The sequence below is a fragment of the Pristiophorus japonicus genome, chromosome 9 (genome assembly GCF_044704955.1).
Source record: "Pristiophorus japonicus isolate sPriJap1 chromosome 9, sPriJap1.hap1, whole genome shotgun sequence".
In the NCBI taxonomy this organism is placed as follows: domain Eukaryota; kingdom Metazoa; phylum Chordata; class Chondrichthyes; family Pristiophoridae; genus Pristiophorus; species Pristiophorus japonicus.
The window spans coordinates 209,093,629-209,118,241 of NC_091985.1; the positions used below are offsets into that span (position 1 = coordinate 209,093,629).

Below are 24,613 nucleotides of genomic sequence, written 5' to 3' on the forward strand. Positions count from 1 at the left end.
GAGGATGCAGGCTATTAGGACCAGGGGACTTGTCCACCTTTAGTCCCATTAGTTTGCCTAGTACCTTTTCTCCCTAGCAATAGTGACTGTTTTAAGTTCTCCCCTCCCAATAGCCCCTTGATTATCAATTATTGGGATGCTTTCAGTGTCTTCTGCAGTGAAGACCGATACAAAATATTTATTCAAATTCTCTGCCATTTCCTTGTTTCCCATTATTAATTCCCCAGTCTCCTCTTCTAAGGGACCAACTTAGCTACTCGCTTCCTTTTTATATACCTGTAGAAGCTCGTACTGTCTGTTTTTATATTTCTTGCTAGTTTATTCTCAATTTATTCCCTTTTTTTTCGTCGTCCTTTGCTATTTTCTAAAAAGTTCCCAATCTTCTGGCCTTCATTAATCTTCACAACATTGTATGCCTTTGTTTTCAATTTGATACCACCCTTTACTTCTTAGTTAGCCATGGATGGTTCATCCTTCTTAGAGTCTTTCTTTCTCATTGGAATATATCTTTGCTGAGTTATGAAATATCTCCTTAAATATCTGCCACTCCTTATCTACTGTCTTACCCTTCCTTTGTAATTGCCTTTATTTTTCAGGACACTATTTTGAGACCCAAGTTTCTCACCCTCAAACCGAATTTGGAATTCTACCATACTATAATCACTCTTCCCAAGAGGATCCTTTACTATGAGATCATGAATTAATCCCAGTCTCATTACACATTACCAATTCTAAAATAGTCTGCTCCCTGGTTGGTTCCACAGCGCATTGTTCTAAGAAAACATCCCGAATACACTCTATGAACTTTTCCTCAAGGCTACCTAATCTTTATTTTGATATATCCAATCAAAATAAAGATTTAAATCGTCTATGCTTATTGCAGTACCTTTCTTATAAGCCTCCATTATTTCTTGATTTAGATGCTGTCCTGCAGTGTAGCTATTGATAGGGAGCCCATAGACTACTCCCACCAGTGACTTCTTTCCCTTATTATTTCTTATCTCCACCCAAACTGATTCTACATCTTGATCTTCTGAGAATCAGAACCATCTGACCTCTCAAGTGGGCATAAAAGATTCCATGACGTTATTTTGAAGAAATCTCTCTGGTGTCCTGGCTAACATTTATCCCTCAACCAACATCACTAAAACAGAGGCCGTGAATGGCACTTTATAAATACAAAAGGAGAAAAGGAACAGTCGGTAACAGGACATCAATTAGTCTCCTCTTGGAGAAATCAAGGAATCGACTCACTGTATGTAGGAAAAAAAGCTGATTTATTTCATCGTTGTTTGACAGAGGGTGCAGAAAAGATTTACAAGAATGATTCCAGGGATGAGGGACTTCAGTTACATGGATAGACTGGTGAAGCTGGGGTTGTTCTTCTTAGAACAGAGAAGTTTGAGAGGAGATTTGATGGAGGTGCTCTAAAATCATGAGGGGTCTGGACAGAGTAGAGAGAAAATATTCCCATTGGCGGAAGGATTGAGAACCAGAGGACACAGATTCAAGGTGATTGGCAAAAGAACCAAAGGCGACATGAGAAAAAACTTTTCTTTAAGCAGCGAGTGGTTAGGATGTGGAATGCACTGCCTGAAAGGGTGGTGGAGGCAGATTCAATCGTGGCTTTCAAAAAGGGAATTGGATAAGTACCGGAAATAAAACATTTGCAGGGCCACGGGGAAAGGGTGGGGAGTGGGACTTGCAGAGAGCCGGCACGGACTCGACGGTCCGAAAGGCCTCCTTCTGTGCTGTAACCATTCTATGATTCTATGATATCCAGAAAATTAAACTCCAGCCCAGTTAGAGGGATTAATTACACCAGCAGCAACAAACTCCAACTGTCCGAGTGAACATGGTTCAGTCCTGGATGTGATTAACGGCAACAATAAAAGCAGAATCCAACCCCTGCAGTCACTTGTGAACTCGCTGGTGTGACTGAAGGTTGGATAAACGAGTGAAGCCCTTCCCACACTCGGAGCAGATGAATGGCCTCTCCCCAGTGTGAATGCGTTGGTGTGTCAGCAGGTTGGAAGAAAGAGTGAAGCCCTTCCCACACTCGGAGCAGATGAACGGCCTCTCCCCAGTGTGAGTGCGTTGGTGTTTCATCAGATCATTTCTGCTTTTATAGCTCTTTTCACAGTCAGAACATTTAAACGGTCTCTTACTGGTGTGAACAAGTTGGTGTTCAGTGAGGTGGGATGAACGAATGAATGCCTTCCCACACACAGAACAGATAAAAGGTCTCTCCCCGGTATGAATACGTTGGTGAGCATGAAGATCGAATGAATTAGTGAATCCCTTTCCACACACAGAGCAGATGAACGGCCTCTCTCCTGTGTGAGCTCGCTGGTGACTCAGATGATGAGATGATTTAGCAAACCGTTTCCCACATACGGGACAGACGAACGGTCTCTCCCCAGTGTGAACTCGCTTGTGTTCAATGAGGTGTGAAGATGCAGTGAATTTCTTCCCACACACGGGACAGGTAAACGGCCTCTCCCCAGTGTGAACACGCTGGTGTCTCACTAGGCTGGATGAACAAGTGAATCCTTTCTCACACACGGAGCAGGTGAACGGTCTCTCCCCAGTGTGAATTCGCTTGTGTGCCAGCAGGCTGGATGAATAAGTGAATCCCTTCCCACACACAGTGCAGGTGAACGGCCTCTCCCCAGTGTGAACTCGCTGGTGTTCAGTGAGGTGGGATGAACGAGTGAATCCCTTCCCACACGCAGGGCAGGTGAACGGCCTCTCCCTGGTGTGACTGCGTCGATGAGTTTCCAGCGCAGAGGGGCAATTGAATCCCTTCCCACAGTGCCCACATTTCCATGGATTCTCCATGGTGCAGGTGTCCTTGTGTCTCTCCAGGTTTGACGATCAGTTGAAGCCTCGTCCACACACAGAACACGTGTACGGTTTCTCCCCGCTGTGAATGATGCAATGTTTTTTCAGGCTGTGTAACTGGTTGAAGCTCTTTCCACAATCAGGGCACTGGAACACTCTCACTCGGGTGTGTGTGTCTCGGTGCTTTTCCAGTCACATTGATGTTTGAAATCTTTTCCCACAGACAGAGCAGACAAACGTTTCTCCTTTCACATTCAAAGGCTGATGATATTCAAGTGAATCGAGTGACTCTGTCAGATCTTGATATGATTGGTTCGAGTTTCCCATCTGTAAATCCTCCTCTTCTAATATCCTGTAAAAGGTGTTTACGAAAGTCAGCACTGGAAGTGCAGGATAGAAATTGAGGACAGACAATCCTACTTTTTATGGAGCATTCTTTCGTCTCTTGTTCCCCAAAGCTGTAAATTCCCATCCCACACACTCTCCCTCCACCCTGTGGTGAAATCCAAACTCATCGCACCACCTCCATCATTTCTTTCTTCCATCTGCAGTTTTCTCACTCCCTCTTCTCTGGTTGGGTTCAGTTCTACATCCCGTGTGTGCAGACTGAGAATAAATGAGGAAATGATTTTCTCTCAAGGTCACTGGGACCCTAAAGCCCCGCCTGCCCTCTGCTCCTGTACCAAGATGGCCACACAGACGCCCTGATCCTGTCCAAGAATTCAGCTAGTTACCCCGAGCGGTCGGGTCTATCATCGCAGGTCAAACATGGAGCCTGCGGGCTCATATTTGGGGCCTGAGGCCTACACCAGTATTTATGAAGCTGCCCAGCCCACCCAGGGGTCTAATTCCTCCGCTGAGCCCACAAGCTCCTACCAACTCGCAGAATGCCTCTTCCGCCTCAGACCACCTCCAACATTGGCACTGCGCCTGCTCAGAGCACAGCCCGGTCCCGTGCGCAGGGGGATTCTAGCTACAGAAGTAAACGTTGCAACATTTGGTAGTGAAATGGATTCATTCAGGATAGACAGCAGGGATTATTGCAGGAAATTACAAAGTGCAGCGAGAAAGGAAATGCAATGGATGTTGTGTAGATGGATTGTCAAAAGATGTTTGATAAGGTGCCGGATAGGAGGCTTGTTGATCAAATTAAGGCTCATGGTATTAAAGGGAGTGGGGTTGCGTGGAGAGGAAGTTGGGTAAAGGGCAGAAAACAGAGAGTAGTGGTTAATGGATGTTCTTCAGACTGGAGGGATGTAAACAGTGGTGTCCCCAGGGTCAGTGTTGGGACCATTGCTCTTAATATAGAGACAGGGTCTGGGCTAGGGTATAAGCACATAAGAATTAGAAGCAGGAGTAGGCCCTTTGTCCCCTCGAGCCTGCTCCACCATTCAATAAGATCATATTGATTCATCAATTGATCCACCACTACGAAAAACAATAAGAATAAAACTGGACGGACCACCCGGCATCGACCTCCGCACCGGCTATGGACCCGACAACGGCACACCCAGCCCAGTCTTTCTCACCAACATCTGGGGACTTGTGCCAAAATTGGGAGAGATGGCCCAGACTAGTCAAGCAACAGCCTGACATCGTTATACTCACAGAATTATACCTTTCAGCCAATGTCCTAGATTCCTCCATCACCTCCCTGGGTATGTCCTGTCCCACCGGTGGCGGTACAGTAGTATACAGTCGGGAGGGTGTGGCCCGGAGTCCTCAACACCGACTCCGAACCCCATGAGGTCTCGTGGCTTCAGGTTAAGCATAGACAAGGAAACCTCCTGCTGATTACCACCTACTGCCCTCCTTCAGCTGATGAATCAGTACTCCTCCATGTTGAACACCACGTGGAAGAAGCACTGAGAGTAGCAAGCTGCACCGAATGTACTCTGGGTGGGGGACTTCAATGTCCATCAAGACTGGCTCGGTAGCACCACTACTGACCAGGTGGTGAGAGAAACAACACGAGGGAAAAAACCTACTTATGCCCATCCCTTCGGAAAGGGCGCGAGAGTGGGAGCAGTGGTAAGCCTACAAAGGGCGTGAGTCAGCCGAGCAGACAGCCGAATGAGCACCAAGTGACCTGGGAGGATAAGAAATAAAAAGATTCAAAGTGTGGCATCACAGGAAAGCAGGGAAGTGATTGGTTGGTCAGTTTTTCTCTTTTCTTGGCATTGGTTTAAATTAAGAGCTGGGATTAAAAATCTAAACTTTCAAAACGTGAAAACTTAACTAAATACATTCGAGATGGCAGGGCAGGCGATGTGTTACTGCTGCTGCATGTGGGAGCTGGTTGACCCCATTGAGGTCCACGGTGACCACATCTGCAGTAAGTGTTGGCTGCTCGAGGAACTTCAGCTCCACGTTGATGAGCTGGAGTCCGAGCTGCAGACACTGCGACACATCAGGGAGGGGGAGAGTTACCTGGACCCTGTGTTCCAGGAGGCAGTCACACCCCTTAGATTAATTAATTCAACTTTGGCCCATGGTCAGGGACAGGAGGGTGTGACTACGAGCGAGGCAGCTGTGGGGATGCAGGGGGTAGTGATGGAGGATCCTCAGCCCTTGCAATTGTCCAACAGGTACGAGATTCGTGCTCCCTGCTTGGACACAGGCAGGGACTGCAGGGAGGATGAGCAAACTGACCACAGTGCCGTGGTACAGGAGGCCATTCAAGGGGGGTGGGGGGGAGTAAAAAGAAATGCTGTAGTGGTAGGAAACAGTATAGTTTTCTGCAGCCATGAGCGGGAGTCCTGAAGGCTGTGATGCCTGCGCAGTTCCAAGGTTCAGGACATCTCCTCTGGGCTGGAGAGGAACTTGGAGTGGGAGGGGGAAGATCCAGTTGTCGTGGACCACGTAGGTACCAATGACATAGGTAGAACAAAGAAAGAGGTTCTGCTGAGGGATTTTGAGCAGTTAGGGGCTAAATTAAAAAGCAGAACCCAGACAGCAATCTCTGGGTTACTACCCGAGCCACGTGCAAATGTGCATAGGGTAAATATGATCAGAGAGATGAATACGTAGCTCAAAGACCGGTGTGGGAGAAATGGGTTTCGATTCATGGGGCACTGGCACTGGCACCAGTACTGGGACAAGAGGGAGCTGCTCCGTTGGGACAGGCTTCACTTGAACCAGGCTTGTGCTTGTGTCCAGGCGAAGCGAATAACTAGGGCTGTAAAGAGGCCTTTAAACTAAATAGTGGGGGGGGGGGGGGGTTGGGGGGTGGGAGGGTTCAGGTGAGCGTAAATTTAAAAAGTCAAAGAGCAAGGAGAAGGCAATAGAGCAGGGTAGCGGTGGGGGAAATGATAACCAGAGTGTAACAGGAAGGGACAGAATGTATAAAAATAAAAGAGTGGAACAGACCGTGGGGTCAAAGCAGCGAAAAATGGTAAAAAGACAAAATGAAAAGCTCTTTATCTGAATGCACGGAGCATTCGTAACAAGATAGAAGAGTTAACGGCACAATGAGTATGATCGGAAAGCTATTACAAAGACGTGGTTGCAAGGTGACCAAGGCTGGGAACTGAATATTCAGGGGTATTTGACAATTTGGAATGATAGACAAAGGAAAAGGAGGTGGGGTAACTCTGTTAATAAACGATGAGATCAGTGCAGTGGTGAGAAATGATATTGGCTCAGAAGATCAAGATGTAGAATCAGTTTGGGTGGAGATAAGAAATAATAAGGGGAAGAAGTCACTGGTGGGTGTAGTCTATAGGCCCCCTAACAGTAGCTACACTGTTGGATGGAGTATAAATCAAGCAATAATCGATGCTTGTAAGAAAGGTACGGCAATAATCATGGGCGATTTTAATCTTCATATTCATTAGACAAATCAAATTGACCAACAGTTCATAGAGTGTTTCTGAGATGGTTTCCTTGAACAGTACGTTGCGGAACCAGCCATGGAGCAGGCTATCTTAGATCTGGTAGTGTAATGAGACAGGATTAATAAATGATCTCGTAGTTAAGGATCCTCTTGGAAAAAGTGAACATAACATGGTTGAATTTCAAATTCAGTTGGAGGGTGAGAAAGTCAGATCTCAACCCAGTGTTCTGATTCTAAATAAAGGCGACTACAAAGATATGAAAACAGAACTAGGAATGTTCACTGATGACTGCACAGTGTTCAGTTCCATTTGCAACTCCTCAGATAATGGAGCAGTCCATGCCTGCTTACAGCAAGACCTGGACAACATTCAGGCTTGGGCTGATAAGTGGCAAGTAACATTCGCGCCACACAAGTGCCAGGAAATGACTATCTCCAACAAGCGAGAGTCTAACCACCGCCCCATAACATTCAAAGGCATTACCATCGCCGAATCCCCTCTTCTTCGGCGGTCCCTCGAATCGAGGATGACTTGCTTCAACGCCAAAAAGGGATGAGTTCAATGATTTCACAGGTGTTTCAATCAAGGCCCTAATATTGCAGGTCGCAAACTATATATTGAAGGGTGGAAGATGTCTGTGCGTGGATTTTTTTTTAAACATGTGGTGGCCGTTGCACACCAGCCACCACACGGGCTTGACAGAGCTTGGTCTTGGTCCAGTGGCAAGGGTTATCCAAGACGACTGGAGACCAGCTCTGCTGCACGGACCGAGCGCGCACACATATAGCAGTGTGGGCTGGCCCGTGCTGCCCCTGGACCCTCGACCCTTTTAGGTCCCAAACTCACGCCTCTCCTGGGCCCCGGTCACTTCCTTCGACAAACTCTTGCTCCTTCACCCCTCTTGCTGTGCCTGCCCGCACTGCAATGAGCGACCTGACTTCGCAGCCAACGCCATGTACAGTTGTAGCAGGACTTCTCTACTTTTATACTCCATCCCCCTTGCAACAAAGGCCAACATTCCATTTGCCTTCCAAATTAATTGCTGTACCTGAATGCTAACTTTTTGTGTTTCATGTTACAAGGACCCACAGATCCCTCTGTACTACTGCATTTTGTAATCACTCCCCATTTAAATAATAATTTCCTGTTTTATTTTTCCTACCAAATTGGATAACTTCATATTTTTTTAACATTATACTCCATCTGCCAATTTTTTGCCCACCTGTCTATATCCCTTTGTAGATTTTTTGAGTCCTCCTCACTACTTGCCCAGTTAGCACAGGTTCGGTACACGGTAAATCTCCGTCTACATTATCCCATCAAACACTTGCAGAGCAAGTACAACACGGGTTAGATACAGCGTAAAACTCCCTCTACATTGTCCCATCAAAGACTGCCAGGGCAGGTACAGTACGAGTTAGACACAAAGTAAAGCTCCCTCTACAATATCCTAGTAATTATTCACAGGGCAGGTACAGGACGGGCAGGAGCAGTGGTCTATAAAGGCCCAGCAGTGGTCCCAGGTCAGCGGTAGTTCGGGGAGGACCGAGCAGCAGCCTATAAAGGCCCAGCAGCGGTCCCAGGTCGGCAGCAGTTTGGGGAGGAGCAGTGGCCTATAAAGGCCCAGCGGAGGTCCCAGGTCGGCGGCAGTTCAGGGAGGAGCGAGCGAGGACCGAGCAGCGGCCTATAAAGGCCCAGCAGCGGTCCCAGGTTGGCAGCAGTTCGGGGAGGAGTGAGCAGCGACCTATAAAGGCCCAGCGGGGTCCCAGGTCAGCGGCAGTTCGGGGAGGAGCAGCGAGCTGCAGCTGCCGCAGGGTCAAAAGTAAGAAAGAAGTAAAAAGGAATCGTAGTGTGATGTCACAGCCAAGAGGGTAAGGGATTGGCTGGTTGATTGGTGAGTAGTTTTTCTTTTTCTTCATCTTTTTTCTTTTTCTGATCAGTCAGAAACCTTTGGCATTGTTACCAATTAAGTTAATCTAAGGGTTAAGCCCAGACCAGTGTCATGCTCCTCCTGGGCTATTTGGGAAATCAGGGACACGACAACTACATGTGCAGGAAGTGTATCCAGCTGCAGCTCCTGACAGACCGCATTGCGGCACTGGAGCTGCGCATGGATTCACTCTGGAGCATCCGCGATGCTGAGGATGTCGTGAATGGCAAGTTTAGTGAGTTGGACCACAGGTAAAGGTTACACAGCCAGGTAGGGAATGGGTGACCATCAGGCAGAGCAGTGGAAGGAAGGTAGTGCAGGGGTCCTCTGCGGTCATCTCCCTCTAAAACAGATACACCACTTTGTGATAGAGTATTCAAACAGGCTCATTTAGACAGACTGTGAAAATTCACAGACCTCCCAAGTCAAGACTGCTACATGCAGTTCGGCATGTTGCATTAACTCATCAATCAACTTGACATTTTCGGACCTTGGGTAGCGAGCCAATTAAAAGACTTTCAATTGAGCCAATAAGGTCAAAGAAAGCGAGTTCTTTTCTGTAAATTGATCCAGGTATAAAATACAGCCATTTTGACCATGTGTCTCAGTAAGACAAAGAAACTGGCAATTAGCCAGCAGTTTGTTGCTCTCTGCCAAGATTAAAAAGTTAAATCTACCATCGGAGTTCGTATTTCATTGGAAATTAAGAGATCTAACAATTTTGGCGCTGCGAGCAGGATCGCTGAGGAAAGAAACTGAATTTTGGACATCGGACCTATATATTGAGGTAAGGACTCCTCTTTTTTAAAAAAAAGTCCTCGGTCAAAAGTCTAAATTTGCCTCTCCTTCTATGCGATTCCGAAAACCTCCGGTTTGCGAACCCTCCGGTTGGTAGTCGGCTCGAGGTCCCATAGACGTCTAAACTTCGGCGGTGTGTTAGTTAATTAATCACCGACCTATTGATCGGCTAGCAGGCCTACAACTCGAGACCCCAGTAAAGAACTCAGTAAAGAAATGGCAGCAGGAGATAAGGGCAAAGAATTGCCTGCAACTGTTAAAGGTGGGCAGGCACCACCTGAAGTTTCTTTAGATTTAATTCTTGAACAGTTGAAAGAATACATAGAGCAACAATTCAACTTATCTAAAACCTGTATTAAGATCGAACAAAAGTACGGAACCTCCAAAGGACAATGGTCCTTGGACGAGATTAAAAGGGTCTGGGGAAAAACGACCCATATGAAAAATAAAGAGCGAACTAGATGGTCCCTAGCGGTTATGGGACAGATTCGAAACTGGAATGAAATTATAATGCGTTCCCAACATGATCGAGAACTGACCAGTACAAAGGATCAATTGCAAGCAGTTTGTGCACAGCTGCGACAGAAAAAGCTGGAAGCGGAAGTTAAAGATCTTAAAGGTGAAATTAAAGAATGGAAAAAATCATTAGGTCAAGAGACAGTAATAGGAAAAGGAAAATGTATTGATCAATTCCCAGGGTACCCATGTTTGGATAAATTAAAAGCGCAAACCCGAAGACACGACCGAGGAATAGATACGGTTTCTGAATCCTCCGACAATACAGTGTCGGAGGATGATGAAGAATTAGGGGTGCGCTTTGCCCCATTTAAAAAAAGACGAGTTGTAGTCAAATCAGAAGAGACTGCGGATGAGGGCGGAACCAAAAAAACAAAGAGAAGGGTGTACGAAGAATACTTAGTTCATGATCCGGCAGACCCAGAGAAAATTGATAAATGGTCCAAGGAATTGCCCAATCCAAAGAAAGGGGGAGTAAAAACGTGGGACCAATTGGACCGCTTAAGAAATATATATCAACTTCATCCCTGGGACGGAGTGCAAATTTTGACCATAATGGTGCCAAAAACACAGGGAAGAAAATTGCACGACAAGGTAGATGAAGCTTTGGGGCAGAATGAGCAAGAATTAGATGCAGGATGGGAGACGATTAAACACTGGCTGCAAGCCTTCAGTCCAGCTAAGACAGACTGGGGAAAAATTGCAGCCTGCCAACAGAAAGGAACAGAGGAGGTCCTGGAGTATGACGAGCGGTTTAGATGCACGTGGCTAGAACATTCGGGTATGAATAATACGGATGAGGAAATGGATGAACAAGCGTTTGGACCCCTGAAAGCAGCTTTCGTGGCAGGTCTAAAGCCAGAACTGTCCAAAATGCTTAAGGTAGTGTTACCGGACTGGGAAGGTAGAGGAACTACCTTTGCAGCATTGGTGGATCGATGTAACCAATTAGATCGGGATATGGGAGCCCGAAGTCCGAGCTGCACAGGCTATGGGATGGAAATCCCAGGATTCCGATAAACAGTTATGAGGAAAATTACCCTGAAAATGTCATTATTGTGGGAAAGAAGGTCATTGGGCCAAGACGTGCAGGGCAAAACAGAAAGGTCGTGGCTGGGGAAGAGGTCGCAGCCAGGGATACAATTCAGCCAACAAGCCAGGCTTGTCACAAGATAACGACCTCATAGAAGCATTTAAGCGACTGACAATACAACAACAGAAGGAGTTACTTGGAATAGCAAAAAACGATTAGAGCCCACCCTGGCCCCCCTCCTCGCACTAATACAACAGAGAGGAGATGGGATATATATAACTGTGAGGGTGGGCGATAAGGATGTGGACTGTCTTTTAGACAGAGGGGCGGAATTAACATGCTTACCCCAACAATATGTAGACGATATCCTGCTAGCTTCAAACACGGAAGTACAGCATGAACAAGATTTACGAGCTTTGCTGGATCACCTTCGGCTGAAAGGACATAAAGCCAGCATCGACAAAGCACAAATCACAAAGGAGGATAACCATGGCCCCAGGCACTACCAATAGTGCTATGTAGCATTAGGGCAACCCCGAACAGAACTACAGGTCTAAGCCCATTTGAAATTATAACAGGAAGACCCATGCCGCTGCCAGGAACCAACGATTTATGGAAAGCTGATGTTCACTTAATGAGTGACACTTTGTTATCATACTGTCAGAACTTAACCAATGCTATTAGTTCTGTTTCCCGACAGGTATCGGCAGCTTGGGGTAATCCACCCGAAGGAGGACACGACATCATCCCGGGAGTCTTGGTGTATGTGAAAAAGTTGCATAAAAAACCTTTGGGTGCCAAGTGGGAGGGACCTTATCAAGTGTTATTGACCACCCAGGCAGCTGTTAAAGTCCAAGGAAAGAAAGCCTGGATCCGTTAAACGAGCACCCGTAACTGAAGCTGAAATCTAATTATTGATTGTAGGTATTATAGGCATAGGCCTACTTCTTACTAGCCGACCCTCTGCACCAAAGGGAAATAGTAGGGTAGCAAGGGAATTACATGTAAATACCTTTTTATATACGTCATACATTTATGCCAAACAAGGTAACATTTCTAGTTGTTGGGTGTGTGCACATATTCCTATTCACTCAAAGGGAGGGATTCCCTTGAGGCCAGTTCCCTTGAATATCTCGGAAATGGCTGAGTGGATAATTAATTAAAATAAAACAGGCAATGCGTTTCAGGATACGGAAAACTGGGCACGTAAATGGAAGTCAGCAGGTTACAATCTGACTGCCTTTGAAGGGGGGTACCAACCGTGCTACAATAATTCCAAACGGCCCCCATTTTTTGTTATCACTAATACAACGGGACTAGGAAGACCGGGGAAATCGGTCTGTCTGATTAGAAACATCAAAGGAGGCCAAAATATGGGGTATAGTAACTGCTCCCGGAATTATAATATAATCAAGCCACGGAACTGGGCCGATGTGGGAATTTTTAACGTAACGGGGATTCTGAATAAAACAAATGGAAAAGCCTGGACAGGCCCCGGAGTGTTGCTGACAAAGAAACAGCTAACATTCATTGCATATAATGGCACCTATTGGGTGTGTGGCCATAGGCCTACCCTTGGCTGCCCCAGAATTGGATGGGATCCTGCTATTTAGCCTACATTGTGCCTTATATGTATCATATAAAGTTACTGTCGGAACATTTACACCGTCCTAAGAGAGCTATCACAGAAACAGAGAGGTTCTTTGCCATCCTGATCCCTGGGTATGGGACCGCCAAACTGGCAAGGGAATCCATTAACATGGCATCCGTTGTGGAACGAGTAGCCAACGATACCTCGGAGGCCCTAGTTAAAATCAATGCAGAAATGGTAGCAATCCGCACAGTAGCCCTACAGAATAGACTGGCCCTTGATTACATCCTGGCTGAAAAGGGAGGTACTTGCACCCTACTCGGAACTGAGTGTTGCACATATATCCCAGATAGCTCCGAAGAAATTACCCACTTAGCGGAGCATATCCAATAGGAGGTAGAAAAACTTAAGCAACCCCCATCATTCACTTTGTGGAGTGGAGCCACTGAATGGCTAGGTTCAATAGGAACTTCATTGGTGGAAGGTTTAATTCTATTTGTTGTAATTGTTTTACTTTTATATTGTTTGTTTATGTTGATTAAATGTTGTTGCGCCAGGCGGCTGTAGCTGCTGTCCCGCAGGTGAGACACCTTGCAGGTCCCAGCAGACCATCTGTATGTGGCACAGGAGTATGTTATGCTTAAGGAAAGGTTGTTTACTGGTTGAATTAAAATATTGATTTGGATTAAATTGGAATAAGGTTAATTAACCTATTAAAACCAGACTTCCATTGTGGCCACGATGGAACTCGGGTTGGTGTAAATTTGTGTGGAAGCTACTAGTCCGGACATGTGGCGAAACACATCAACAAATTTTAGAAGGAAACTCTATTAACATGTATGAAATTATTTTGTAGAATGTTTAACCAGTGATACCTGATGTTTTATGATTCAGTTTGTGAAAGAATCAAAGGGGGGATTGATAGAGTATTCAAACAGGCTCATTAAGACAGACTGTGAAAATTCACAGACCTCCAAGTCAAGGCTGCTACGCAGTTCGGCATGTTGCATTAACTCATCAATCAACTTGACATTTTCGGACCTTGGGTAGCGAGCTAATTAAAACGTTAAAAGACTTTCGATTGAGCCAATAAGATCAAAGAAGGCGAGTTCTTTTCTGTAAATTGATCCAGGTATAAAATACAGCCATTTTGACCATGTGTCTCAGTAAGACAAAGAAACTGGCAATCAGCCAGCAGTTTGTTGCTCTTTGCTAAGATTAAAAAGTTAAAACTACCATCGGAGTTCGTATTTCATTGGAAATTAAGAGATCTAACACTTTGGGTACTGTTGGGGGAGATGACTCATCAGGGGAAAGCAGCAGCAGCCAAGTCCATGGCACCAGGGCTGGCTCTGCTGCACAGGAGGGCAGAAAAAGAGTGGGGGAGCTATAGTGATAGGGTATTCGATTGTAAGGGGTATAGATAGGTGTTTTTGCGGCCACAAACGAGATTCCAGGATGGTATTTTGCCTCCCTAGTGCAAAGGTCAAGGATGTCTTGGAGCGGCTGCAGCGCATTCTGGAGGGGGAGGGTGAACAGCCAGCTGCCGTGGTACATATAGGCATCAACGATATAGCTAAAAAACGGGATGAGGTCCTACAAGCTGAATTTAGGGAGCTAGGAGTTAAATTAAAAAGTAGGATCTCAAAAGTAGTAATCTCAGGATTGCTACCAGTGCCACGTGCTAGTCAAGAGTAGGAATTTCAGGATAGCTCAGATGAATACGTGGCTTGAGGAATGGTGCAAGGGGGAGAGATTCAAATTCCTGGGACATTGGAACCGGTTCTGGGGGAGGTGGGACCAGTACAAACTGGGCGTTTTGCAACTGGCCAGGAACAAAACCGATGTCCTCTGCGGAGTGTTTGCTAATACCGTTGGGGAGGGTTTAAACTAAAATGGCAGGGGGATGGGAATCTATGCAGGGAGACAGAGGGAAGGAAAAAGGGGGCAGAAGCAAAAAGTAGGAAGGAGAAAAGCAAGAGTGGAGGGCAGAGAAATCGAGGGCAAAACTCAAAAAGGGCCACATTACAACATAATTTAAAAAGGACAAAGAGTGTTAAAAAAAACAAGCGTGAAGGCTTTGAGTCTCAAAGCGAGGAGCATTCGTAATAAGGTGGATGAACTGACTGCGCAGATAGCTGTTAACGGGTATGATGCAATTGGGATTACGGAGACATGGCTCCAAAGTAACCAAGGTTGGGAACTGAACATCCAGAGGAATTCAATATTCAGGAAGGACGGACAGGAAGGAAAAGGAGGTGGGATAGCGTTACTGGTTAAAGAGGAGATTAACGCAACAGCAAGGAAGGACATTAGCGTGAATGATGTGGAATCTATATGGGTAGAGCTGCGAAATACCAAAGGGCAGAAAACGTTAGTGGGAGTTGTGTACAGACCACCAAACAGTAGTAGGGAGATTGGGGATGGCATCAAACAGGAAATTAGGGACTGCAATAAGGGTACAGCAGTTATCATGGGTGACTTTAATCTACATATTGATTGGGCTAACCAAACTGGTAGCAATACGATGGAGGAGGCTTTCCTGGAGTGTATTAGGGATGGGTTTCGAGACCAATATGTCGAGGAACCAACTAGAGAGCAGGCCATCCTAGACTGGGTCTTGTGTAACGAGAGAGGATTAATTAGCAATCTTGACGTGTGGGGCCCGTTGGGGAAGAGTGACCATAATATGGTAGAATTCTTCATTAAGATGGAGAGTGACACAATTAATTCAAAGACTAGGGTCCTGAACCTAAAGAAAAGAAACTTCAACGGTATGAGACGTGAATTGGCTAGGATAGACTAGAGAATGACACTTAATATGGCAGGGGGATGGGAACCTATGCAGGGAGACAGAGGGAAGCAGAATGGGGGCAGAAGCAAAAGATAGAAAGAAGAAAAGTAAAAGTGGAGGGCCACATTGCAGCAAAATTCTAAAGGGGCAAAGTGTGTTAAAAAGACAAGCCTGAAGGCTCTGTGCCTCAATGCGAGGAGTATTCGTAATAAGGTGGACGAATTAACTGCACAGGCAGCAATTAATGAATATGATATCATTGGCATCACGGAGACATGGCTCCAGGGTGACCAAGGCTGGGAACTCAACAACCAGAGGTATTCAACATTCAGGAAGGATAGACAGAAAGGAAAAGGAGGTGGGATAGCGTTGCTGGTTAAAGAGGAAATTAACGCAATAGTAAGGAAGGATATTAGCTTGGATGATGTGGAATCTGTATGGGTGGAGCTGCGGAATACCAAAGGGCAGAAAACGCTAGTGGGAGTTGTGTATAGACCACCAAACAGTAGAAGTGAGGTTGGGGACAGCATCAAACAAGAAATTATGGAAGCATGCAATAAAGGTACAGCAGTTACCATGGGCAAGTTTAATCTACATGGAGATTGGACTTACCAAACTGGTAGCAATGTGGTGGAGAAGGATTTCCTGGAGTGTATTAGGGATGCTTTTCTAGACCAATATGTTGAGGAACCATCTAGAGGGCTGGCCATCCTAGACTGGATGATGTGTAATGAGAAAGGACTAATTAGCAATCCTGTTGTGCGAGGCCCCTTGGGGAAGAGTGACCATAATATGGTAGAATTCTTTATTAAGATGGAGTGACACAGTTAATTCAGAGACTAGAGTCTTGAACTTAAGGAAAGTTAACTTCGATGGTATGAGACGTAAATTGGCTAGAATAGACTGACAAATGATGCTTAAAGGGTTGACGGTGGATAAGCAATGGCAAACATTTAAAGATCACATGGATGAACTTCAACAATTGTACATCTCTATCTGGAGTAAAAATAAAACAGGGAAGGTGGCTCAACCATGGCGAACAAGGGAAATTAAGGATAGTGTTAAAACCAAGCAAGAGGCATATAAATTGGCCAGAAAAAGCAGCAAACCTGAGGACTGGGAGAAATTTAGAATTCAGCAGAGGATGAAAAAAGGTTTAATTAGGAGGGGGAAAATAGAGTATCAGAGGAAGCTTGCCAGGAACATAAAAACTGACTGCAAAAGCTTCTGTAGATATATGAAGAGAAAAAGATTAGTGAAGACAAATGTAGCTCCCTCGCAGTCAGATTCAGGTGAATTTATAATGGGGAACAAAGAAATGGCAGACCAGTTGAACAAATACTTTGGTTCTGTCTTCACAAATGAAGACACAAATAACCTTCCGGAAATGCAAGGGGACCGAGAGTCTCATGGGAAGAGGAACCGAAGGAAATCCTTATTAGGCGGGAAATTGTGTTAGGGAAATTGATGGGATTGAAGGTCGATAAATCCCCGGGGCCTGATAGTCTGCATCCCAGAGTATTTAAATAAGTGGCCATAGAAATAGTGGATGCATTGGTGATCATTTTCTAACAGTCTATCGACTGTGGATCAGTTCCTATGGACTGGAGGATAACTAATGTAACACCACTGTTTAAAAAAGGAGGAAGAGAAAAAAACGGGTAATTATAGACCGATTAGCCTGACATCAGTAGTGGGGAAAACGTTGGAATCAATCATTAAAGATGAAATAGCAGCGCATTTGGAAAGCAGTGACAGGATCGGTCCAAGTCAGCATGGATTTATGAAAGAGAAATCATGCTTGACAAATCTTCTGGAATTTTTTGAAGATGTAACTAGTAGAGTGGACAATGGAGAACCAGTGGATGTGGTGTATTTGGACTTTCAAAAGGCTTTTGACAAGGTCCCACACAAGAGATTAGTGTGCAAAATTAAAGCTCATGGTATTGGGGGTAATGTACTGAAGTGGATGGAGAACTCGTTGGCAGACAGGAAGCAGAGAGTCGGGATAAATGGGTCCTTTTCAGAATGGCAGTGACTAGTGGGGTGCCGCAGGGCTCAGTGCTGGGACCCCAGCTATTTACAATATACATTAATGATTTAGATGAAGGAATTGAGTGTTATATCTCCAAGTTTGCAGATGACACTAAGCTGGGTGCCTGTGTGAGCTGTGAGGAGGACGCTAAGAGGCTGCAGGGTGACTTGGATAAGTTAGGTGAGTGGGCAAATGCATGGCAGATGCAGTATAATGTGGATAAATGTGAGGTTATCTACTTTGGGGGCAAAAACAGGAAGGCAGATTATTATCTGGTGACAGTTTTGAAAAAAGGGGAGGTGCAAAGAGACCTGGGTGTCATGGTGCATCAGTCATTGAAGGTAGGCATGCAGGTACAGCAGGCAGTAAAGAAAGCAAATAGCATGCTGGCCTTCATAGCGAGGGGATTCGAATATAGGAGCAGGGACGTTTTACTGCAGTTGTACAGAGCCTTGGTGAGACCACACCTTGAGTATTGTGTGCAGTTTTGGTCTCCTGTTCTGAGGAAGGACGTGCTTGTTATTGAGGGAGTGCAGCGAAGGTTCACCAGACTGATTCCCAGGATGGCAGGACTGACATAGGAGGAAAGACTGGATCGGCTAGGCTTATACTCACTGGAATTTAGAAGAATGAGAGGGGATCTCATAGAAACTTATAAAATTCTGATGGGACTGGACAGGTTAGATACAGGTAGAATGTTCCCGATGTTGGGGACGTCCAGACCCAGGGATCACAGTCTAAAGATAAGGGGCTAGCCATATAGGACCGAGATGAGAAGTAACTTTTTCACCCAGAGAGTTGTGAACCTGTGGAATTCTCTGCCACAGAAAGTTGTTGAGTCCAGTTCGTTGGACATATTCAAAAGGGAGTTAGATGTGGCCCTTATGGCTAAAGGGATCAGGGAGTATGGAGAGAAGGCAGGGTGGGGTACTCAGGTTGCATGATCAGCCATGATCATATTGAATGGCGGTGCAGGCTCGAAGGGTCGAATGGCCTGCTCCTGCACCTATTTTTTATGTTTCTGTAAGAAAGAGTGTAAAGTTTCCTCTACACTACCCCATCAAACACTTGCAGGGCAGGTACAGCAATGATTAGACACAGAGTAAAGCTCCATCTACACTATCCCACAAGATACACCCAGGGCAGTTACGACACTGGTTAGATACAGAGTAAAGCTACCTATACACTGTCCCTTCAAACAATGCCAGGGCAGGTAGTGTACGTGTTAGATACAGAGAAAAGCTTCCCCTACAACAACCCATCAAACGCTCACAGGGCAGGGAGAGCATGGATTACATACAGAGCAAAGCTCCATCTGCAGTGTCCCATCAATCACTCACAAGGCAGGTACAGCACAGGTTATGCAGAGAGTAAAGCTCTCTCTACACTGTCCCATCAAACACTCCCAGGGCAGGTACAGCACGGGTTAGATAGAGGAAAGCTCCCTGTACAGTGCCCCATCAAACACTCTCAGGGCAGGTATAGCACCGGTTAGATACAGAGTAAACCTCACTCTACACTGTCCCATCAAAGACTGCGAGGGCAGGTACAGGGTGAGTTAGATACAGAATAAAATTCCCTCTACATTGCTCCGTCCAAAATTCCCAGGGCAGGTACAGCATGGGTTAGGCAGAGAGTGAAGCTCCCTCTACACTATCCCATCAAAAGCTCCCAGGGCACGTACAGCACAAGTTAGATAAACATGTAAATCTCAGTCTACCTTATCCGATCAAACACTCCCAGTGCAGGCACAGCACGGGTTTAGATACAGAGTAAATCTCCTTTATTACAACAGTGACTACAATCCAAAAGTACTTCATTGGCTGTAAAACGCTTTGAGAGGTCCGATGGTCTTGAAAAGCACTAAATAAATCCAAGTCTTTCTCTCTCGACATTGTCCCATCAGACACTGCCAGCCCATAATGAGCAAGGCTCAGGGAGGTTGGTTGCTAGGCACTGCAGTGATGTCATAAAGCAGGCCATTTAGCCCAGGTGGTCCTCTCCGTGTCCCTTTAAGGGGGAGAGCTGGGACATCCTGTCTCAATACAAATCCCCCTGTTCATACTGAGAATCCCCGGGGAAGGCCCAAGGCCCTGAGTGTGGAACACAATCAAGGGGGAAAAGAGGAGGAGAGCTGGGATATCCTGTCTCAATACACATCCCCCTGTTCATACTGAGAATACCCAGGGAAGGCCCAAGGCCCAGAGTGTGGAACACAACCAAGGGGGAAAGAGGAGGAGACACGGTACAGTGTGGGAGATGAGGGAGGAGTCTGCTCATTCCCAGGGGCAGATCAGACAAAGTGCTTTTGAGTGGTGGGTCCAGCAATGAAACTGAAACGAAACCGAAACGAAACCATAGGAATAAATAAAGATCCAATCCAAGGGAACAAGCAATGGGTCACTGGGCAGAAATCACAACCAGCCCAAAATTATTCAATGGGCAAGCATCGATTGCTTATTGTGGGAAGTTCCACACTTCAACCATCCATTGAGTGAAGAAGGGTTTCCTAACATCTCTCCTGAATGGCCTGGCTCTGATTTTAAGGTTATGTTCCCTCGTCCTAGACACCCCAAGCAGAATAACTTTCTCTCTATCTACCCAAGCAATTGCTTTCAAAATCCCACTAAATTCCCAGAGACTAGGTGGAGTATGGGTTAGATACAGAGTAAAGTTTCCTCTACACTGCTGCAGGGCAAACTTCAGTGTCCGCCTCGACCGTGCTGAGCAGCTTATCAATTAAAATTCAGCAGCAGTACGATCTGCCACTGCACTGAAAACTTTCCACCCGCAGCTCCTGATCAGCTTCAGGTTAAAGCTCCCTCTAAACTGTCCCATCAAGCACTCCCAGGGCAGGGACAGCACGAATTAGATACACAGTAAATCTGTGTCAGAGGAAACTGTACCCCAGTGACAGTCAGTGCCAGAGGAAACTGTACCCCAGTGAGAGTCAGTGCCAGAGGAAACTGTACCCCAGTGAGAGTCAGTGCCAGAGGAAACTGAACCCCAGTGAGAGTCATTACAATTCGAAATATCTTCAGTTATCAGCAACAAATTGCTTTAATATGGTGCCTTAAATGTCGTAAAATGTCCCAAGGCACTTCACAGCACCTTATCAAACAAAAATTTGACACCCAATCATGTAAAGAAATATTAGCACAAGTGACTAAATGCTTGTTCAAAAGGATAGGTATTAAAGAGTATTGTAGAGACGTTTAGGGAGGGAATTCCAGAGCTTATGGCCTCAGCTGCTGAAGGTACGGCCACCAATATTGGAGGGATGAAAATTGGGGCTGCTCAAGAGGCCAGAATTGGAGGAATGGAAAGATCTCTGAGGGTTGTAGGGCTGGAGGAGGTTACAGCAATAGGGAGGAGCAAGGTCCTGGACGGATTTCAAAACAAGGATGAGCATTTTGAAATCGAGGCATTGATGGAGCAGGGGCCAATGTAGTTCAGCGAGCTCAGGGGTGATGGGTGAAAGGAAATTGGTACAAGTTGGGATGAGAGGGCTGAGGACAGATTGCGGTAGAATAGGCCTATATTCTCTGGAGTTTAGAAGAATGGAAGGTGATATAATTGAAACATATAAAATTCTTAGAAGGATTGACAAGGGCTGGATAGTCTCGAACTTTATTAGGATAAGAGATCTGCCATTTAAAACTGAGATGTGATATTCTTCACTTTTGTGAGTCTTTGAAAATCTCTATCGAATAGAGATCTTACTGAATGGTGGAGCAGATGGGAGGGGCTATACGGCCTACGCTTGCTGCTATTTCTTGTGTTCTTGAATAAGGATACGGGCAGGAGTGTTTTTGATGAACTTAAATTTACGGAGAGTGCATGGTGTGAGGCCGATCAGAAAAGCACTGGAGTAGTCCAATGTGGTGGTAAAAGAGGCATGGATGAGGGTTTGAGCGGATGAGGGTTTGAGCAGATGAGCTGAGGAAAGGGTAGAGACCACTGGTGTTAGAGGTGGAAGTAAACGTACTTGGTGATTGAGGGAATACGGGTTCAGAAGCTCATCCCGAGGTCAAGTACAATGCCAATCAATAAATTGCAACTCTCCATATCTGTGTTTCAGTATATTAGAATACTACATACCTCAAGTGATCAATACTTCAATATTCGTAGTTATCAATATATTTACTTATAATTCTAAATGTTCATGAATGAATAATTGATTCTATCGGTGATAGGTCGTGCTGGTATTTCAGATTGGTCTATGCATCGTGATCAGTGAATTGACAACGTGCTTCCGGTTCAATCTTTCCAATGGCTTTCTCACCAGATGGGAAATATTTGAACATTGAGATCTGATGGTGTCGGTGTGAGTTCAGTCCCACCTAATGTACAGAGACCGGTCCATCTGCTGGGCTCTGCCTCAAACTGGAGTCACCTCTTAGATCAAAGCCCTTTACTCTAAAACACACACAAGATTCACTGTGACTGTGTGTTGAGAGACAGAAACTGATCTCACTTCACATCCCATTGCACGGCCTCATGCTGGATAATTGTGCTCGGTGGTCACTCTCCCAGTCTCATTTCCTGCCTTACCTTGTAACCTGTGTGTACTGTCTACAGGACCGGTGTGTATCTGAGTAAATGGCACTTTCTCTTATCTTTCTCCCCAGTCGATCTATTGAAGCGCTTTCAATCAGAAGGGGCTCACTGGTTGGTGCTCTCAAAATCCTGTGCTGGTTCACCTGCTGTTGTTTCTCAGTCCACAATCCCTGTTTCCTTCCAGCTGTGGAACTTTCTCAATTACTCCGCCATTTACCGGGAGATCTAATTATGCCAGGGCAGAAAATTAGAAAAATATTAATGTTGTGAAGTGGAATGCAGTATAAAGTGTTTTTACAATGTTTCAGAAAAGTATATGTCCAGTATTTCTGTTTGATTTTGTCCTTTTCCTCAGATCTCTGTCCCGCTCATCTGGACTCTCAGAAAATCACCAGAATTCTCCCCGGGTTACACACTGTCTGATCTCACTGGGCCCATCCTTTCCAGGTTACACGCTGTCTGATCTCACCGGGCCTCCGGGTTACACGCTGTCTGATCTCACTGGGCCTCCGGGTTACACGCTGTCTGATCCCACTGGGCCCCCGGGTTACACGCTGTCTGATCCCACTGGGCCCCCGGGTTACACGCTGTCTGATCTCACTGGGCCCCCGGGGTTACACGCTATCTGATCTCACTGGGCCCCCGGGTTACAAACTGTCTGATCCCACTGGGCCCCCGGGTTACACACTGTCTGATCTCACTGGGCCCCCGGGTTACACACTGTCTGATCCCACTGGGCCCCCGGGTTACACACTGTCTGATCTCACTGGGCCCCCGGGGTTACACACTGTCTGATCTCACTGGGCCCCCGGGTTACACACTGTCTGAGCTCACTGGGCCCCCGGGTTACACACTGTCTGAGCTCACTCTATCTCCCGCATGTCCTCAAACCCTGAGCTCCGGGGCTGTGTTCAGTTCGGTATTTTCCCTCACAGACGAACCGCACCCTCCCCGCCCGCCGGCCGAACGCTCTGCCCCGGCCCCAGCCGCCCACCATCAGTCCGGTTCCCTGCGGCCCCCCGTTCCCCACATTGTCCAACCGCTGGTTACAGCAAACTGCGCCGCATCCGGGGACTGGGGGTGAGGAGGCACCGAGCATGCGCACTGCGGCCACAGAGCGCGTTCCTGCAAAAATTAATGACTCTCAGAGCATCCGGACCGTCTATTAGCTGCACGCAGCAGATTGCCAGCCACTCCCACCAATAGGAGCCGGCAGCGCCACAGTGCCCCTGTGATGAAGGCGCGCTGGGCAGCTCGGGGGTCACGTGGCTCCTGATTTCAAAAATTGCTGCCGTTCAACCGTTGCCAGGAAACGTCATAGCCCCGCCCACAACCCACGTGACATCACATGTGGCGGTCGGTGCTGAGAGGCGGGACCGCTCGTAGTGCGCCTGCGCCGGACTCCCAGCTCACTCAATCCCACACTCCTGAAGTATTAATAATAACTTTTCTGTATAGAGCGCCTTTAACGGAGTAAAACGTCCCAAGGCGCTTCACAGCAGTGTTACAGGACACAACACATACATTTGACACCGAGCCACATAAGAACAAATTACAGCAGATGACCAAAAGCTTGGTCCAAAAGGTAGGTTTTAAGGCGAGTCTTAAAGGAGGAAAGAAATGTCCAGATGCAGAGAGGTTCATGGAGGGAGTTCCACAGCTTGGGGCCCAGCAGCTGAAGGCACGTCCACCGATGATTGAACAGTTCTGATCAGGAATGTTCAAGAGGGCAGATTTTGAGGAACGCAGATATCATGTGGCATTGTGAGGCTGAAAGAGATTAGAGATAGGGAGGGACGAGGCCATGGAGGGATTTGTAAACAAGGATGAGAATTTTGAAATTGAGGCGTTGCTTAACCGGGAGCCAATGTAGGTCAGTGAGCAAAGGGGTGATCAGTGATCGAGACTAGGTGCGAGCTAGGACATGAGCTGCTGAGTTTTGGATGATCTCAAGTTTACGTAGGTTAGAATGTGGGAGGCCATTCAGAAGTGCGTTGGAGTAGTCAAGACGAGAGGTAACAAAGGCATGGATGAGGGTTTCAGCAGCAGATGAGCTGAGGCAGGGGCAGATGCGGGCAATGTTACAGAGGTGGAAACAGACAGATTTAGTTATAGAAACATAGAAAATAGGTGCAGGAGTAGGCCATTCGGCCCTTCGAGCCTGCACCGCCATTCAATAAGATCATGGCTGATCATTCCTTCAGTACCCCTTTTCTGCTTTCTCTCTATACCCCTTGATCCCCTTAACCGTAAGGGCCATATCTAACTCCCTCTTGAATATATCCAATGAACTGGCATCAACTCTCTGCGGTAGGGAATTTCCACAGGTCAACAACTCTGAGTGAAGAAGTTTCTCCTCATCTCAGTCCTAAATGGCCTACCCCTTATCCTAAGACTATGTCCCCAGGTTCTGGACTTCCCCAACATCGAGAACATTCTTCCCGCATCTAACCTGTGCAGTCCCGTCAGAATCTTATATGTTTCTATGCGATCCCCTCTCATTCTTCAAAATGCCAGTGAATAAAGGCCCAGTTGATCCAGTCTCTCCTCATATGACAGCCCAGTCATCCCTGGAATCAGTCTGGTGAACCTTCGCTGCACTCCCTCAATAGCAAGAACATCCTTCCTCAGACTAGGAGACCAAAACTGAACACAGTATTCCAGGTGAGGCCTCAC

General features: G+C 46.4%; 2 protein-coding genes across 5 annotated transcripts in view; one reads left to right on the forward strand and one right to left on the reverse strand.

Moving 5' to 3' along the window:
* LOC139274101 (zinc finger protein 420-like) overlaps positions 1 to 24,613 on the forward strand; it is a 506,104-nt gene that overhangs the window by 231,782 nt on the left and 249,709 nt on the right. The gene's annotated exons all lie outside the window — the stretch shown is intronic.
* On the reverse strand, positions 1,294 to 23,017 carry LOC139273500 (zinc finger protein 436-like). 4 transcript variants are annotated; one of them, XM_070890402.1, is made up of 3 exons: positions 22,932 to 23,017; positions 22,081 to 22,162; positions 1,294 to 3,196 (listed from the first exon to the last, which is right to left on the reverse strand). In XM_070890402.1, exon 3 carries the CDS (start codon positions 2,839 to 2,841, stop codon positions 1,915 to 1,917), a length of 927 nt encoding a protein of 308 aa, XP_070746503.1. In that variant the 5' UTR covers positions 2,842 to 3,196; positions 22,081 to 22,162; positions 22,932 to 23,017; the 3' UTR covers positions 1,294 to 1,914. The 4 variants fall into 4 exon arrangements, with proteins under 4 accessions (XP_070746503.1, XP_070746501.1, XP_070746502.1 ...); XM_070890400.1 differs by having other exon boundaries at positions 21,932 to 22,162; XM_070890401.1 differs by having other exon boundaries at positions 21,932 to 22,162; positions 22,879 to 23,017.

Excerpts from the sequence above, each read along its gene's own strand:
- LOC139273500 (XM_070890402.1), bottom strand. The coding sequence starts at position 2,841 with ATGGAGAATCCATGGAAATGTGGGCACTGTGGGAAGGGATTCAATTGC.